General features: G+C 35.6%; 2 protein-coding genes across 2 annotated transcripts; one reads left to right on the top strand and one right to left on the bottom strand.

Annotated features, from left to right (window-relative positions):
- The first annotated feature begins 12,060 nt into the window (after positions 1-12,060).
- Positions 12,061-13,731, top strand: LOC107619013 (large ribosomal subunit protein uL29). The gene is made up of 4 exons (XM_016321217.3): positions 12,061-12,407; positions 12,499-12,634; positions 12,746-12,902; positions 13,498-13,731. Exons 1-4 carry the CDS (start codon positions 12,404-12,406, stop codon positions 13,570-13,572), a joined length of 372 nt encoding a protein of 123 aa, XP_016176703.1. The 5' UTR covers positions 12,061-12,403; the 3' UTR covers positions 13,573-13,731.
- A 1,189-nt stretch (positions 13,732-14,920) lies between these two features.
- Positions 14,921-17,114, bottom strand: LOC107619427 (Pectin lyase-like superfamily protein). The gene is made up of 5 exons (XM_016321714.3): positions 16,855-17,114; positions 15,963-16,314; positions 15,663-15,873; positions 15,510-15,578; positions 14,921-15,365 (listed from the first exon to the last, which is right to left on the bottom strand). The coding sequence occupies exons 1-5, from the start codon at positions 16,982-16,984 to the stop codon at positions 15,129-15,131; spliced, it is 999 nt and encodes a 332-aa protein (XP_016177200.1). The 5' UTR covers positions 16,985-17,114; the 3' UTR covers positions 14,921-15,128.
- Positions 17,115-18,206: the final 1,092 nt, after the last annotated feature.

Here is an 18,206-nt window from a genome sequence, read left to right as displayed (position 1 = left end):
TTGCCGTGTGAAGGAGGTCATCTTGCGTCTTCAGTTCGTCTGAGGACAAGATCGTCTTCTGAGAAAGTCCTCGGGACGACTTTGCTATTGTGTCTTCTTGCAGCCAATTGTTTCATGGCTCTTTGTTTGATTGCTGCGATATCCCTATCTTCTTCGATGAGGTCAAGCTCGGCCCCTCTTACGAGAGTGTTGTTTTGTTCGTCGTATAGCTCGGTCCTAACCGTGGGTGTTCCGACTTCTACTGGGATCAGTGCCTCTGCCCCGTATACCAACCTGAAAGGTGTTTCACCAGTGGTTGTTTGTATTGTAGTGTTGTAGCTCCATAGTATTTCTGGGATTAGCTCGGCCCATTCACCCTTCGCATTGTCAAGTTTTCTCTTTATTGCCTGCAATATAACTCGGTTAGCAGCTTCGGCTCGCCCATTGGTTTGTGGGTGTTCGACCGAGCTAAAATAGTGCTGTATATTAAAATTGCTTAAAAATGTGCCGAGGTTATTATCGGTAAATTGTCTACCGTTATCTCATATTATTTCTCTTGGTATTCCAAATCGGCATATTATGTTTTTCCATATAAAAGATCTTACCTTTTCGGCTGTTATCTTTGCTAAGGGTTGCGCTTCTATCCATTTTGAGAAGTAGTCAATTGATACTAAAAGAAATTTTACCTGACCTGGTGCTACTGGAAATGGGCCGAGGATATCGAGTCCCCATCTCTGAAAAGGCCAGCTTACCTCCATACTGTGCAATAGCTCGGCTGGCTTCGTAGAAATGGCCTCATGCTTTTGGCATTTGTCGCATTTCTTGACCTTTGCTATGCAATCTCTTTTCATGGTCGGCCAAAAATATCTTGTTTGGACGATTTTTGCGGCTAGGGCTCTCCCTCCGATGTGGTTTCCGCATACGCCTTCATGTACTTCGTTCATTACTTCTCTTGCCTCCTCGTTGTTCAGGCATTTCAGTAACGGTTGTGAGATGCCCCGCTTATACAGTTCTCCTGCTACGCTTGTATATAGGCTTGCCCTTCGTCTGAAGTGTTGTGGATTAAGCTCATTTTTAGGCACGGTACCTGTATTGATGTACTCAAGAAAGGGCGTTCTCCAGTCATGGAGATGGTTAATGTTTGTTATAGATATAAATTCAATGCTGGGTTTTTTGAGTGTCAGTTGTGTTAGTGCTGATGCTTGTGTGTCTACCCTAGTGGATGCAAGTTTAGATAATACGTCGGCTCTAGTGTTCTTTTCTCTATGTACATGTAGAATGGTGAATGAACTGAATTTCGAAATAAGATCCTTTGCTATCAGCCAGTAACGCTCTAGCAAGGGATCTTTTACCTGGTATTCTCCTCGGATTTGTTGGACTACCAAGAGGGAATCACAGTGTGCTGTCAGACTTTGTATCTGGAGGTTGAGGGCGAGCTTGAGTCCGGCTATGAGGGCTTCATATTCGGCCTGGTTATTGCTTGCTGAGAAGTGGAATTGTAGCGACTGTTCGGCCACTACGTTTTCTCCTTCTTTCAGAATCACTCCGGCTCCGCTTCCTTCTCGGCTGGATGCCCCGTCTACATGTAGCTCCCAGTGCTTGTTGTGTTCGGCCGAGGTTAATTCTGATATGAAGTCGGCTAGGATTTGTGCCTTTAGTGCCGACCTTGGTTGAAACTGGATATCGAATTCTGAGAGCTCTATGGACCATTTGGTCAGTCGTCCAGCTAATTCCGGTTTTGTTAGTATTTGTCGTAATGGTTGGTTTGTTCGTACTATTATCGTGTGGCTTTGAAAGTAATGTCTAAGTCTCCTCGCCGTTGTTACAAGCGCTAAAGCTAGCCGTTCAATTCTTGGGTACCTTTGTTCTGTTGGCTGCATGACTCTGCTGACGAAGTATACTGGTTGTTGTGCTTTCCCTGACTCGATCATTAAGGCCGAGCTTATAGAATGCTCGGAAGCGGATAGGTATAAGTATAAGGGCTTGCCAATTTCAGGTCTTTGTAGTACTGGAGGTGATGATAAGACGACTTTGAGTTCAGCGAAAGCTTTTTCACATTCTTCTGTCCATAGAAACTTTTTGTTCTTTGTTATTGTTTGGAAGAAATGATATGATCGGCTCGATACTGATGGTAGGAACCGGGATAATGCTGCTATTCTCCCTGCTAGCTGTTGTACTTCTTTGACTGTTTTGGGGCTTGCCATGCTGAGTATTGCCTTACATTTTTCTGGGTTCGCCTCTATACCTCGTGATGTTAGCATGAATCCGAGGAATTTTCCCCCTCGTACTCCAAAAGCACATTTTTTTGGGTTGAGCCTCATTCTGTATGTTCGGACTTGTTCAAATACTTCTTTAAGATCATCGCAGTGTGACTTCCCATGGGTGGTCTTGGCGACAATATCATCCATATAGATCTCCATGTTCCGACCTATCTGATGATGGAACACCTTGTCCATCAGTCGCTGGTATGTTGCACCTGCATTCTTTAGTCCAAATGGCATTACTCTATAACAAAAATTTCCATGCTCGGTTATAAACGCGGTTTTGCTTTGGTCTTCTGGGTGCATGAGTATCTGGTTGTAACCAGAGTATGCATCCATGAAGCTCAAGCTTTTGTAACCTGAGGCACTGTCTACAAGTTTATCGATGCATGGTAGAGGATAAGCATCCTTGGGGCATGCTTTATTTAAATCTGTGAAGTCGACGCACATGCGCCATTTACCTGAATTTTTTCTTACCATTACTACGTTCGAGAGCCATGTAGTGAATCTGATTTCTTTGATGAAGTTGGCTTTAAGTAGCTTTTCGGTTTCTTCCAGTGCGGCCTTTGATTTGTCTGCTCTGAGATTCCTCTTTTTCTGAGCTATAGGTCGGCTTGCCTTGTTCGTGGCGAGTTTATGGCAGATAATGCTCGGATCTATTCCTGGTATATTTGCCGGGGTCCATGCAAATAGGTCGGCGTTGTCTTGCAACACTTTCACCAGTTCTGATCTTTCCTTTCCCTGTAGTGCCTGGCCGACGTATGTGAACCGTTCTGGTTTCTCTGTCAGTGGGATTTTCTGGAGCTCGTCTGCTGGTTGAGGCCTCTCTTGGGTGTCCTCGTGCGGATCAAGCTCTGCCAAGGACAGTACCTCTGTTGCGTTATGGATTGCTTTGACTTCTTGCTGGAACTCTAGTCTTGGAGCCGACCTTTTCAGGCTTGCGTTGTAACATTGCCGAGCTTGTTGTCGGTCTGAGTGAAGTGTCGCTATTTTTCCGTCCTGTGCCTGAAATTTTACACATAGATGAAAGGTTGAAACTACTGCCCTGAACATGTTCAGAGCAGGTCTTCCGAGAATAATGTTATAAGGACTAGGGCAGTCAACTATAAGGTATTGTATGTCGATGGTTCGTGACAATGGGTGGTTTCCCATCATTGTCTTCAACCATATGTAGCCCTTAATCGGTACTCTTTCTCCGGAGAATCCGACTAATTCTCCGAATGAAGGTTGTATAAGTTTTTCAGATATTTGCATTTTTAGAAAAGTAGTGTAAAACAGAACATCGGCACTACTACCTGGGTCCAAGAGGACTTTTCTTACCAGTAACTCGCCTGTTTGGATAGAAATTACCACTGGGTCGTCTGAGTGTGGTGCGGCCGAGCATATGTCCCTCTGGTTGAAAACGATTTCTAGGTTTGATATGTCCTTGTTGTTATGTGGTGTTGTCCCTTCTATTGCAAGCATCGTGCGATAGTTACGTTTTCTCGCCGAAGTTGTTTCTCCTCCTCCGGCGAATCCTCCTGATATGGTGTTTATGATCCCTTTAGGTGGTGTGCTGTTTGGCCATTTGTTGGTTTCTTTTGCTCCTGAGGTCTGTTGGCGTTCCTCTCTATCGTTCTCTTTATGCTTCCTTCCCTCGATGTATTTATCTAGGAGGCCCTGCCGGGCCAATCTTTCTAATAGGTCCTTGGCTATTATACATTCGCCGGTTGTGTGGCCGTACTTTTGGTGGAAAGCACAGTGCTTGCTTTTGTCGACGAATCTCTGGTCTTGATAGCTCCCGGCCCTTGTTGGTGGTTTTATGATTTTGGCGTTGAGTATTTCTTTGATTATCCTTTCCCTTATTGTGTTGAACCTGGTGTAATTGTCAAATTTTGGGGTTAGCTTGAAGGGTCTCTTGAGGTCCTTGATGTTTGCCGACCTTGTGGATTTTTCATCCTCTCTTTTATGTTGTCTCTTTTCTGTCTTTTCGGTTTCGCGGAGCTCTTCGATCTCCATCTGCCCTGCCGCCCTTTCTCGGAACTCTTCCAATGTCTTTGGCTTTGTTACTGCAATTGTTTCCCTGAATTTTCCGGGTCGGAGTCCTGCCTTTATGACGTGCAGATGGACGGCGGGGTCTAAGTCGGGTATTTCCATTGTCGCTTCTGCAAACCTGGTTAGGTAGTCTTTCAAGTTCTCCTGGGGTCCTTAGTGAATGGTGCCGAGGTAGTCCGATCCATGTACATATATCCTCGCTGCAGCAAAGTAGTCTATGAAGGATTTTGCTAATTCCTCGAAAGAAGAGATTGATCCCGCAGGTAGTTTTGAGAACCAAAGCAGGGCTGCGCCATCGAGGTAAGTAGGAAAGGCCCTGCAAAGGACGGGTTTGTTATTAGGACCATTAAAGAACATCATAGATTGAAATTTCTTGATGTGAGCCCGGGGGCCACCAATCCCCTTATATGGCTCGAGGGAAGAAGGTAATGTGAAATGCTTTGGCATCTGGTAGTTGGTGATCTCCTCAAAGAATGGGTTGTCCAAGGTCAGCTTCTCCCTTGGTGGGTCAATACTCAGTAGGTCTGTTTTTCCTTTATGACCGTTGTCTTCACGTTTACTGGCGTCATTTTGGTTGGTTAGTTCGGCCAGCCTTTTGACTTCCGCTTGCAGTTCGGCCATTTGAGCCATGAGCTCGGCCTGAGTGTTTTGATGGACTCCATTATCAGCCATGCGTGAAGGTTGAGAATCTCTGCGTAAAAAGAAAACACGAGGTGCTATACAAAAGAAAGAGTGGGGTCAGTGTAACGGGCCCCACGGTGGGCGCCAAATGTTCCGTCCAAACCAGCCGAAGTATAGGTCCCCAACGAGATTCGCTTAGTTCCAGGAGTTGTGCGTCGTCAGGGAGGTAGTCTCCAAAGGTAACCTCGGTGTGGTGAAACACGACGGCGGGAGCACCTGCAAAAAGCACTCCGACGCTCAAGTAAGAATGTGAGTTATGATAAAATAAGAGAAGTAAATCAGAGTGAGTTCTGTGACCTGTCTCTCTTAGGTTGTTTTTACCCTTATTTTATAGATGACTGGAGCGTCGAGTATTGCCTGATTTGTTCTGATATTGGTGGCTTGGATGATGAGTTCTGTTTTCGCAAGTAACGTCTATGGGATAGTGTATAACTCACGTGCGTGATTGTTTCAGTTTTGGTTTGTTTGTTTCCGAGATTCATGGTAGGATTGTTGTTGTTGATGCTAATCCCGAGCTTAGCGGGGTACACGTCAATTATTATTATTATATTATTATTATTATTATTATTATTATTATTATGTATACACGAAAAATAAGTTATTGTTCGTATATAATATATAATAAAGTATAAAATATATTAAAAATAAATTAAACAATATATGTTATACACAAATATATATAATAATTAATTCAGTAATTAATTTTTTATATGTATATAATATATTTTTTTTTAAATCTTTGTAGAGTTCATATTAACTTACTATCATAAAATTATTATAAAAATATAAAATTTAATTAAAAAAATGAATAAAGAAACCATTGGTAAATAATGTAGAGTACAAATTTACATAATAGAATCTCTCCCCTTTTGTATTTGTTAGAAATAAGAGACTAAATTGGAGAAATAATTTATGTATTATTGAGTGTATTTAAGTTGTCTAGAATGATACAATATAAAAGAGTATTTATAGGTACTAAGAAAATCGTAATAATAAAGACGTAATCTCCTATAATAAATATTCAGATATACTAAATAATACTAATTGATCCTAATTGTTCCTAATTATATTCTAACAGTATTATTATTTTTTACAACATATATTTGCTTTAATTTATTTTTCAGAGTTCCTACTCTATACAATATAGTATCACTCTTCCCTCTACTGTTTATTCGTAATATTAATTTTTTTAATTATTGTGAGAGAAAATGGTGAAACCTAACACAATTAAACTGCTGTACTTGGTCGTAGTTAGGAATTTCGATGAATAAGGAGATAGCATTCATATGTGTTAAGTTTATTAACAATACTAAAGGTATCACAAAAAGAAGTAAGCTAGAACTTCTGAAATAATTGTGTGAACTCCATTACTCTTACACTTTTCTAAATTTCTTGAGAAGAGGACGGCAGATTTGAAGAATTTTGATGTGAAAGACTAACATTAATTAATAATAATGGTTTTGAAAAAGAAATTTAATGTAATTATTAAAATGATGTAATGTGGACGGTTCACATCCCATATAGTTTCTTCACTGTCAACTTGTTTGGATTACTCTTTCAACACGTTGCCTAATTGACACATTACAAGTATATATATATATATTATTATTCTCCACATACAAATCATCTTTTAATACAAATCTATATAAGTCATTTATATTCACGCGTGTACGTTTTTTTGGTGTTGTTACTTCTTCTTCTTTTTTTCGTTATTTTTCTCTTTCGTTAACGTCGTCACCAACACCACCTCCTCCTCCTCCTCTTCTTCTTCCTTCTTTTTTCATTTGAATTTCTTCTCCTCTTTCCTTTTTCTTCTTCTCCTTCATCATAAGTTATCTCGTTGTTGAAGATAATGAATAATTCAAATTTAGATTGTCAATTGAACCAGAACGAAATTGATTATTATTTTGAATTCAATCAAGTGGTTGAGGTGTGGTTCGATTCTAGTTAATTTTTCGTTAGTAGTTTATGATTATGTAGGTCATTGATGGTTTGAATTGAATGTAATGTAAAGGTTCTGCATTAAAGAAAATATTTTTCTGTATTTGCAGCAAATTTGGATGTAACACGAAGATATTTTGGTGTAATACAAATATATTTGAGTGTATTATTTAAGAATTTTCGGTGTATGCTGATAAGTTCTACATAATTCAAAACTCTTCTTCTTTCTCCTCCTCCTCATCTTCTACTGCTTCTTCTTCTTCTTCTTCTTTTTCATCATCATCATTATCTTTTTTTTTTATTCATTTTTTTCTTATTTTACCTTCTCAAGTTTTTTCTTATTTTACTCTTTTAACAATAATAAAAACAAAAAAAATCAAATAAAGAAGAAGAAGAAACACATAATACTGCAAAATTACTTGGAAGAGAATGAACTTACATTCATTCAACTAAAAGAAAGAAATAAATAAAGAGAAAAATAAGAAGAAAAAATGCAGCATTAGAGAAAATATTTTTCTATATTTGCAACAAATTTGAATGTAACACGAAAATATTCGAGTGTATTATTTAAGAATTTTCGGTGTATGTGCTAATAAGTTCTGCATAACTCAAAACTCTTCCTCTTTTTCCTCCTCATCTTCTGCTACTTCTTCTTCTTTTTTTCTTATTCATCTTTTCTTTTTTATTTTACCTTCTCAAGTATCTTCTTGTTTTACTCTTTTAACAAGAATAAAAAAAAATCAAACAAAGATGAAGAAAAAACACATAATGCTATAAAATTATTTAGAAGATGATGAACTTACATTTATTCAACAAAAAAAGGAATATGAAAAAGAAGAAAAAAAATACAGCATTAGAGAAAATATTTTTCTGTATTTGTAGCAAATTTGGGTATAATACGAAGATATTTAAGTTTATTGTTTAAGAATTTTTAGTGTATGTGTGTTGATAAGTTCTGTATAATTCAAAACTTTTCCTCTTCATCCTCCTCGTCTTCTGGTGCTTCTTCTTCTTTATCTTCTTATTTCATATTCTCATAATTCTTCTTGGGAGGAAAAAATTAAACAAAGAAGGAAAAATACATAATATTGCAAAATCAATAGAAAGAGGAGGAGGAAAAAAAATGCAGCAACAACAACAGTAATAAAAAAAACAACAATGAAGATGAAACACGCGAAAAAAGAAGGAAGAGAAACGCAAATGACGGATCCAACAAATTTATGTTGAGGGGGCAAAAATAATACACATTATTATCAAAAGATATATTAATTCAAATTTAATAAAATAAAAGTGCACATTAATTATTTGAATACAAAAAATAAAAAATAAAAAATTACATTAATTGCTAACTTTTTTTTCTTCAAATCTTGAAGGTACTTCTCTTCTTGTTTTCATATTTTGAAAATGTTAAATAATTATTTCATTATCAACTTGGTTGAATGTCTCTCTATATATGTAACCAAACAATCATTACTATTTTAAAATATTTTTTAATTACTATTTTTAAAAACAAAAAAAAATATATTCTAAATTAATAAATTGATCAATTGACTTTAGAAATTTATATGTAATATAATTACATATCATAAAATAGAACGAAAGATAAACAAATAAATAATAAGAATCACTAAATTGAGAATAAAATAAAATATAAATTCATAAAGAGAATAAAAAAATAGATTAATACCTAAACTATAATTGCTTGAATTAAAATTTGCAATTGAAAATATCAAAAAGAGAAACAATAAAATTGAAAGATACATAGTCATAAAGAGGTATATAAAAAAGGGGGAATGCTAGGAGACTATGACTTTGTTGAACAATATGAACAACCACCAATCAAATAAAAACACACTACACCTCTAAATTAACCCTCTAAATTTTAATATTAAAATAACCATCCGTACACTAGTTAAATGAACATCCGATATATCTATTGTTTACATTCTTTAATATTTTCATTGTTTACCTATACTTTTCCATAAAAAAAATTAGAGGATTTAAAAAATTTACCTTTTAATAAAGAAAAGATAACCACTAAACAAAAAATAGAAAAAAAAGTTGAAAATATGAAACTAAGAAAAATGTTTAAGAGAATAAAGAAGTGGTGACGGTTGGAATTTGAGAATGGGAGAGATTAAATTTGATTAGGTTAACTAATAGTCAAAATAATAAAAAATAAAGTGAATTTGAGACTTTAAATAATCGGGCTTAGTTTATATATAATGTGTTTATTTAAATTAAAATGAGAGTGGGGTAAGTGCCCCCTTCTACCCTATGTAGGTCCGTCCCTAAGAAATGCAAAGAAGAAGGAGAAGAAGAAAAAAGAGGAGACAGCAAGCCCTTAGCAACTGCAATGCTGCTGGTAGGATGGCACTATGCAGCTGGGAATGAGTTGAAACCAATGTAGGGGCACCCTTTCTGTTTAATGCTCAATCTTAGTAGTAACTACTGACTAAGGAAAGAAGGAGAAGACAGTCTTCCCCCTTTTTCGTATGTGGGACTCTATCTTCTTGGGTTGATAATCGATCGTCTTTCACATTCTACAGCTGGTCAAAAAAATTTTTGTATGTGGATGACATTGTAATCTCAGGTTTATTGGAAATAGTAAAAAAAATAAGGCTAGCCTTCTTCTGAGCCAAGATTAAACGTAGTATTGGGGACCTTTCCATGGGTTTTAGTTTCATAACCAAAGTAGCAGGAGGAGAAACGCGAGATACAAAGAAGAACAACGTAATTTCACGTGTGCGTTATGTAAATGACTTATATAACTTGTATGTCAAAAAAACTTTTATATATATATATATATATATATATATATATATATATATATCTATGTATGTATACTCATTACTTAAACTAGAGTAAATAATTATTTCTGACCATAAAAAATTTAAACGCTGACAAAATTAACCACAAAACAATAAAATTAAAGTTGTACCCATGAAAGATCAGCTCTGTACGACAAAACTATCCAAACCCTAAAAGACTATCCAAAAACTCCAAATTATTCTTCCCTCTCCCATCATCATAATCATCGCTTCTAGAGCGGCAGCTGTGCCCTAGCCGCATATACCGCACATTTTGCAGCAAAGAGAAACCATAGTTACTAGCACTGGCCACAGTAGCAGATCTAATCTCTGGTCCCATCGAGCGTTCAAATCTCTTATCATCCCACAATCGCAGCAACAAAAAACACCATCAGAAGAGCTTCATCCCCAACGTAATCGAGCAGCAAATGCATCCTTCTCGCCACAAAGCTTCAACCAGAGCGACAACTGATTAAAGCTTCGCTTGAGGTTTTCTTTGATGGCCGTCGTCGTCAACCCCCACCGGACCGACATCAGCAAGCAGCGCGATAGAAAGTGAACTGGTCCTCGTCGAAGGATAGGGCCTAATCAAATTTTAGGATTAGTGTTGTAGAGTAAACTCGTCCTTGTCTTCGTTTTTGTTGGGGTTATGGTTTCAAATTTGTTTTTGGTGCTGATTTTGGGTTTTTTTCTCTCTGCAGCTCCCCGATCGGAGCTTGCATTGAAGCATTCAATTAACGTTGGTGCGGGTGTGATTGGCGCTGGTTATAGAGGACCAGTTGGGGTGATACTGTTCAACCCACTCGCATTCAAAGCCGCCACTGTCTCCAGCGCTGAAAAAGCTACCGCCTTTGTCTTCCTTAGCGATGCATTCTCAGTCCCACTTGCAAGACCCTAATACCAACTGACTTGACCCGAATTCTAACCAGAAAACATAACTATCTTCTCTTCCTCCAAAGTTTTCACATTTAGTTTCAACGGCGAGTTCTTCGAGCTTCACAAGGTCAAAGTAAGCCTAGGTCATCACTGGAGGTTGTAGGAAGAGCTCGAATCGAAAAAAAAATGGAATCCATTACTCATCGGTTTTGAAGATAGCGGTGGTGAAGATGAGCACATGTGGAGAGAGACCTGAAGATATTGGTGGTTAATGGAAGGGGATGAAGGGGATTGGAGCAGCAAGCCTGTTATGAGAGAGGAGGGCGAGAGTGAGAGTAATGTGATGACGATGATGATGATGATGGGTGAAAAAAGGGTAATTTTAGAGTTTTTGAGTAATTTTTTAGGGTTTGGATAATTTTATTGTAAGAAGTTGATCTTTTATGGATATAACTTTAATTTTATTATTTTATGGTAGCATTCGAAGTTTTCATGATTAAAAATAACTATTTACTTCTTATTTTCTTAAACTATTATCTAAACATATAAATTTAGTTAAATAATTGTGTAAAATTAATTAATACATCAAAATTAAACTTAAACTTATTCCCACTGGTTCTCACTAAAGTCCTCTGGCTTATACAAAAAGTCAAGAGAACAAAAAAGTCAAACGTTGCAATAACGACTAAAATTGCAAGATGGAAATGGCAAGATTAGTTTATATATCATTACTATATCAATAGAATTATTTGATTCATCAATTATTTATTATTTTTAATACCTTAATACAAAGATTCTTAAAGAGATTTTTAGTCTTGTTGCCTCTGTACTTATGCATTCAGATTGTTTCAATAATTCCGAAGGTGTAATCATGGCCTCTCAACATTTGTTATCATCTTCTAGCTATATATTATATTATATAGTTGTCAATATACACAATATTAGTATGTATTATTCCCCTATGATCTGTGTACAACTATATGTTCTTGTATCGTGGCTAATGATATATTGGGAAATCAAATAATAAAGGTCTTAAAAGTCAAGAAATAGATCAGATTTGGTGGACTAAAGCCTGCTTCCAATGCATGAACACAATATTAATTATTGGTTATTGATATCAAACTAATTAAACTATATAATAAAGAAATGGATCTTGAGCCATGCAACAGAGCAAACAAGATCATATAAAGTAGCTGTATACATATCCGATTCCATATTCTAATATAAAATCAAAATGTCGTCCACAGCCGATTACTCTATCTGTATTAATCAACAATTTTTCTAAATATTATAATAATATATCTTTAATTTGTTATATTCACAAGACATATACTTCATATTCGTGTTATTGGTCTATATAAAAAAGATATACATTATTACATGGCAAGAAATTAAAAAAAATATTTTTATTGAAGGAATATTGAGTATAGCATGAATTAAAAATTTAAGTATAGTAATATAGATATCGATACAATGTACAAGAACAGAGAGTATAAAAATTATTTCTTTTTTCTTTGGTCATGGTTATGAAAAAAAATATATTGGGGGCTGAATTGGGCTTTTATGGGTTCGGTAAATAGATGAAGCAGTCTGCATAGGGCTTAAGCAAATGCTAAGTTATAAAAACATGGGCCTTTACTAATGTAAAATAAACTGAGGCCCATTTAGAAGCCCAAAGTGAGAAGCCCAAACAACCCTATATATATAAAACCCTAAAACACCACAAAACAGAGCCTTGTCCCTCCCATTTGAAACTAGGGTTTGTAAAGGAAGAGGCGCAGCAGCCACATCAGGAGAAGAAAGAAGCTCGAGAATTCAGAAATGGGTAATAACCTCCAAAACCCTAACAACTAATTCAATTCACTACATTTTCGTGTTTGTAATTTCATCTGACTAATGAAAACCCATGTATGCAGCGAGGATCAAGGTTTACGAGCTGAGGCAGAAGAACAAGACTGAGTTGTTGAACCAGCTCAAGGATCTGAAAGCCGAGCTTGCTTTGCTCCGTGTCGCCAAGGTCACTGGTGGTGCCCCCAACAAGCTCTCCAAGATGTAAAAAAACCATTCTTTGATGGGTTGCTTTCTTTCTATAGCAGTTTGATTGCTTATGCATACGAGGTGTTTGTGTTAATGCCATTTTCATTTTGGGGGTGTTTTTTGCAGCAAGGTTGTGAGGTTGTCCATTGCACAAGTCTTGACTGTGATTTCTCAGAAGCAGAAGGCTATTTTGAGGGAAGTTTATAAGAAGAAGAAGTACACACCTCTTGATCTCCGTCCTAAGAAGACCAGAGCCATTCGCAGAAGGCTCACCAAGCACCAGGTATTTGCCTTGCCTTGTGCTCATTTTTCCATTATTCTTAGGTATTCTGGATTTGATTTTATAAAGTTTGATGTAATGCATCCCCGTTATATCATTTTGTGCCTGTTTAAATTCTTTAATTGGCTTTGATATTTGTTCTTGTATATATTCTTTTATTGATATTGTAATCTAACGAGATATTGTCCCCTTTGAAGAGAATTATGTTTCACACGATGGCTTGTTTTAATTTGTAGTAAGATGCAACCAAAAGAAATATATCTGTATGATTCTTACTGAATAATTGTGTCTGGCTTCTGAAATCATGATATTGAAGTTGTTTGGTAAAATGGCAGCCAATATATGCTATGTATAAGGTATAATATATGTTTATGCTTATGTACGTTAGGGACTTGCTGCTTTCTGAGGACAATATCCCTGGAAATTTCTAGTAACATCCTTTCTGTGATAGATGAAACATGCCTCTACATACAATTGTGTTCTTTGTTTCACTATTATGATAAGGAGTTATAATCATTGATATGTTGGTTTTCTTCACCTTTTTTTTATTCCGTTGTCCATCCATGGTTGCTCATTAGTTTTGACATTGTTTACACAGGCATCTTTGAAGACCGAGAGGGAGAAGAAGAAGGAAACATATTTCCCAATGAGGAAATATGCCATCAAGGTGTAGGAGTCTATTGCATATTTAATTTTATATTGCGCATTTACCAGTTATAGTTGGCAAATTTTGAGGTAGTTTCATGTTGGAGTTATTTGTTGTCTTCAAATTTTACCTATTTGGACCTTTGGTTTCTCTTTGAAATGGATTTATGATCAAAATTGAGGATTACATTGAGTTTTGTCATGTCTTTTATCCGCATTTTTGGTTTTTCTTCTTTTTTTTGCTGTTTTGTTGAGATCGCTACATGAAAGATTAAACTTACTCCTACTCACCATTGAGAAGTGAGCCAAATGGCTTGCCTTTTCATATGAATAGTATTGCTTAACTATTTTGCTGTAACCTGCAACACTTAAAACATGGAATGATTATCGTTGATTATTAAATATTCAAATATGAGTAAAATCCAATATGACATACATATTCGTTGTGTATAGTGATTTAGTATTGTAACGAGTACCTTGTGAATATCTTCTAACCTTTATTAAGGTGAAGAAGATTCACATGCAATTGTCTTTAATGTGAAGTTGAAAATTGAAAGTTAAAAGCTGGTAGATAATAATTTATTTAAACATGTTAAATTATCTAATATTTTTTAACTAGCAATTTTACTCGATGACAGTAGCATGAGTTTTCACTTTATATTAATCTTCATTTTAAAATATATAATAAAAAGTTAGCTTGTGCACTGCACCGTTTGTCACCTGCTTAATTATAATTTACCCTTCCTAGTGCCTGCCATTTTTAATTCAATTCCAATCCGAAATATTGTTACATGGCCGTACAAGTAATTTTAAAGCACTTTCATCAAAATGGGATTCAATAACCTGCAAGATTTATATATTTACTTTGGTTGATTGCAAACTGCAAAGATGCCCTTAACACAAGCGGTTCCCGTATCCAAGGTAATTGAGTTCATGAAATCCCATTCTTAAGATTTTCAGAAATGGAAGCAGCAAATGAGCTTGAATTACAAATGATCCAGAATTGTATACATAAGCTGCAATATAGAACAATGTTGTTCCCACTGGTTCTAGTTGTGTGCTATTTGAGATGCATGAGTTTGAATAAAATTGATCCAAAATTGTATACTTTACTTTCAAAATTTTTCAGAAAAAAATCATTTAGAAAGAAAAGTCTTTGCATGTGAATTTGATGATAAAATTCATGTACTACTGTCGCTGACAGCGTAGACACTAACCACGTTTATGAAGATGAGGAAGATTTACAAATTACGAGCCGAGAAAAATCATCCTCATTTTCATGCTTCATATACTTGGTTTATATATTCCATACACGTCAAGAAATTTGAGTTGTGTGGCCAAAAGAAATGGCGAGGGGGAAACTAAAAACGCACGTCTGACCTCAAAATTCATCTTATATATTATGTCTTCACTAATGAAAATTGAATAGTGATAGATACAGATAACGAAAAGTAGTGTCAAGCACAACGCATGTTTATGTATACAAGAGTGATGTTAGCAGTATTAGACTCTATAAAGATTAAAGAACCATTAACGAAACCGTGACACAAACCAGAAGGTGTAATCCTGTAAATGCAATTAACCTTAATTGGGAACCAGATTATCTTTTGGCCTAGCAATGGATTGCCAACCTGAACACAACTGGAGGATCTCTCTGAGAGAGTGGTCAGCTGATTCCATTGTCCATGTTGGATAGTATTCACTTGGATGGAACATTGGTTCTTCATTGTTTCGTGTTAGTAAGCATGGTTGAGCACCATTCAGAAGCATGTCTCCTTCAGATACAATAGTTCCAGACCTCGGCACTTCCTTATCTGCCGCCTACAAAACCGTTTTCAATCACAACCATTGGTATCGTGATCTGAATTTAGAGATGGAAAATGGATTCAAAAGGAGTAAATTCTAGAATACAATAGTCAATAGACCATGAATATGGATTATGGAGTAAGGAGCAGATCAATTTACCTTCTCGGTATAAAATTCAAAAGTCTTCTTCTTAGCTCCTGCTTCATATATGTTGCACTGGGAGTATATCTGTAAATGATTTTAAAATTTAAACAACCAAACTTCTGACATGCTTGCAATTTTAAATGCTGAGAATGAAAGAATGAAACTGACCTGAGATTCGACGCTAGCACAAATAGCATATATAGCCCAATTTCTGGTGTAGTTGTTGTACAGATGAACTTTTCCAAATCTCACACGAGGTTGTCTTTGCCGTGTTCCATCGAAGAAACAATGATGAATTGTTACCCGGATGCACCTATCACCAACATGGGATGGATCAGCTCCGATCAGCATGGTCTTGTCATGCTGCGCAAAGTAACATCTGGTGCCAAAAGTGAAGTAACTGGTTATAAATACAGAACAATCAATTAATCATTCTAGTTCATTTTAAAGTGGAGACAATGAACTGACCTAGATACAGTAATATCTGTGCTTTGTCTTGTAATGTCTATAAGCCCATCATCGTAATCACGAAGGCTGCATCGATCTATCCATATGTGCCTGGAATTTGGTTTTATCTGAATGCCGTCGACATCATGACCCCTACCACCCTCAAACTCAAGGTTGCATACAATTATGTGCTCACATTCTTTCAGCCTTAAGCCCTTTCCAGTTAGTTTTATCCTCTGCCCTCGGCCATCTATTGTTTTGTAAGATGACACACTCAGGTACGACGAAAGGTGAATTGTACCGGAGACTCCAAAAACAATCCACAGTGGCTCCTTTTCACGACACCCCTGGCGAAGGGACCCTGGACCATCGTCTGAAAGCAAAACAAATAGATTATCAGAAAAAAAAAATCCATATAAACAACACAAGAACACATAAAAATGTTAAATTTACATGTATATAGCTTCCACTGAATTGAACAAATAAATCAGGCATCAGCATATGATCTACCCAATCATGATAACCAAAAACAGAACAAGGGTTCAACACTTCCCTCCCATCAAACCATTGCCTATCTCTACACATTACTGTCAACAGAACCTCATTTTTCATTATCAAAGCAACCAGTTGCACCTTCGGAACACAACACAACACAATGATTCTGAAAATATCTAACCTAACAAGGGCATCCAATAAAGTCCTAATTTTTATTTTCCCAGATAAAAAATAAAACCATGTTAATCCCTGATCACACATGTCAAATTGATCAAAAACTGAAAATTGAGCTACAAACATGGAAAAAAATGGGAAAAATAAGAATACCCTATTGGAAAAGAGTGCAACTTTATCAAATTCATTGAGAAAAGAGAGAAAGGAGAATAATGGGGCGGGAAGAGGGGAATGAAAGAAGAACCTGAAAGGGTGGTGACGATATAGAGAGAACCGTGGAGGCCACCGATGGCGTGGCGGCCGAAGCCCTCGGCGGAACCAGCAAGGGCCCTCAAACTGGAATCAACATCTGCATACGGCAGCACCGACACCATCTTCGTCTTCAATGCTTCTGCTACACCCAATCCCTCTTTCACAATAGAACCTTTCTTCTCTCTTGTTTTTTTGTTTTTTTTTTTTGTTTTTTGTTTGTTTTTGTTTTGTTTTTGTTTTTTTGTTGTTGCTGTTTTTTTTTTGGTTAACTTTTTAAACTATTCTGTTCATTACTTCATTTTATTCTTTATTTTTTTAACCTGGTTTTGGGAATAAATTTTAAGCAATTAAAATTAGTAAATACTAAATATAAAATATGTATCTTAACTAGTTTTAAAGTTTATAGATGGTCAAAATATTTTAAGAATTTAGCTAATATGCGTGTTAAAGACACATGATAAGTTTACCATTAGTAAAAAATTTTAAATATTATCATTTAATAAATATAAAATAAATACATTAGAAATTTAAATTTTATATATCTTTAATAAAAAATTTTAATTTATAAAATTAACATGTGCTCTTAGAATACATGATAAATAAAGCTATGTTAAGACCTTAATAATCTTAAAGTTCTATAGAAGCATAATAACAAAATTATTACTTATACATTAAAATTTGGTATTCTTATTACTCATTATGGCTTCTGTTCTAAGTAATATTCATGATAATAAAAATTTTTGTTCAAAAACATCTTGTACATATTTTAAATTGCTAAAATTTAATAAGTACTTGGACAATAATATGTTCTTTGAATTTCACCTATTTTTTGTTTTTGTCAAATTTCATGTCAACAAACAAACTCTTCTTTAAGGATTTTTTAGAAATGGCTGAAATAATTTTGATAATTTATGTGTTCTAACCTCTTTAAATGATAAATATGCTGTATAATCTTTTCTTACAGCATGTAAAATAAATATTATTTTATGGCATAGGAGATTAGAACATCTCTCTTCTTCTATAATTAAGATTGTCTTAAAACATTGTGATATACCTATAAATTCCATACAAATTCAGACTTTTATTTTTATATGTGATCATACGCAAACATATATTCACTTGGTTTTTTTTTCTATCCCAAATTGAATATAAATTCTCTTTACAACTTGTGTTTCTTGATATCTTGATTCTTGCTCCTACTATATCTAGGTCTAGTTTGCCTTATTATTTAAGCTTAGTTTATGCACATGTTCCTTACATATGTTTATATCTTATGCATTTCAAATCACAAATTCTCCCTATAGTTTAAAGTATTAATAGAGAAACAAACATAGACATTATTTG

This window comes from Arachis ipaensis, chromosome B9, assembly GCF_059453495.1.
Source record: "Arachis ipaensis isolate K30076 ecotype BB chromosome B9, ASM5945349v1, whole genome shotgun sequence".
Lineage (NCBI taxonomy): Eukaryota > Viridiplantae > Streptophyta > Magnoliopsida > Fabales > Fabaceae > Arachis > Arachis ipaensis.
This window is presented reverse-complemented; position numbering and strand designations above follow the sequence as displayed.

Coding starts and splice junctions, on each gene's coding strand:
- LOC107619013 (XM_016321217.3), top strand. Junction 12,635..12,745: donor CCCAACAAGCTCTCCAAGAT/GTAAAAAAACCA, acceptor TGTTTTTTGCAG/CAAGGTTGTGAGGTTGTCCA. Junction 12,903..13,497: donor GAAGGCTCACCAAGCACCAG/GTATTTGCCTTG, acceptor TTGTTTACACAG/GCATCTTTGAAGACCGAGAG.
- LOC107619427 (XM_016321714.3), bottom strand. CDS start 16,984: ATGGTGTCGGTGCTGCCGTATGCAGATGTTGATTCCAGTTTGAGGGCC. Junction 15,874..15,962: donor ACAGATATTACTGTATCTAG/GTCAGTTCATTG, acceptor TTTTGGCACCAG/ATGTTACTTTGCGCAGCATG. Junction 15,579..15,662: donor GTGCTAGCGTCGAATCTCAG/GTCAGTTTCATT, acceptor AATCATTTACAG/ATATACTCCCAGTGCAACAT.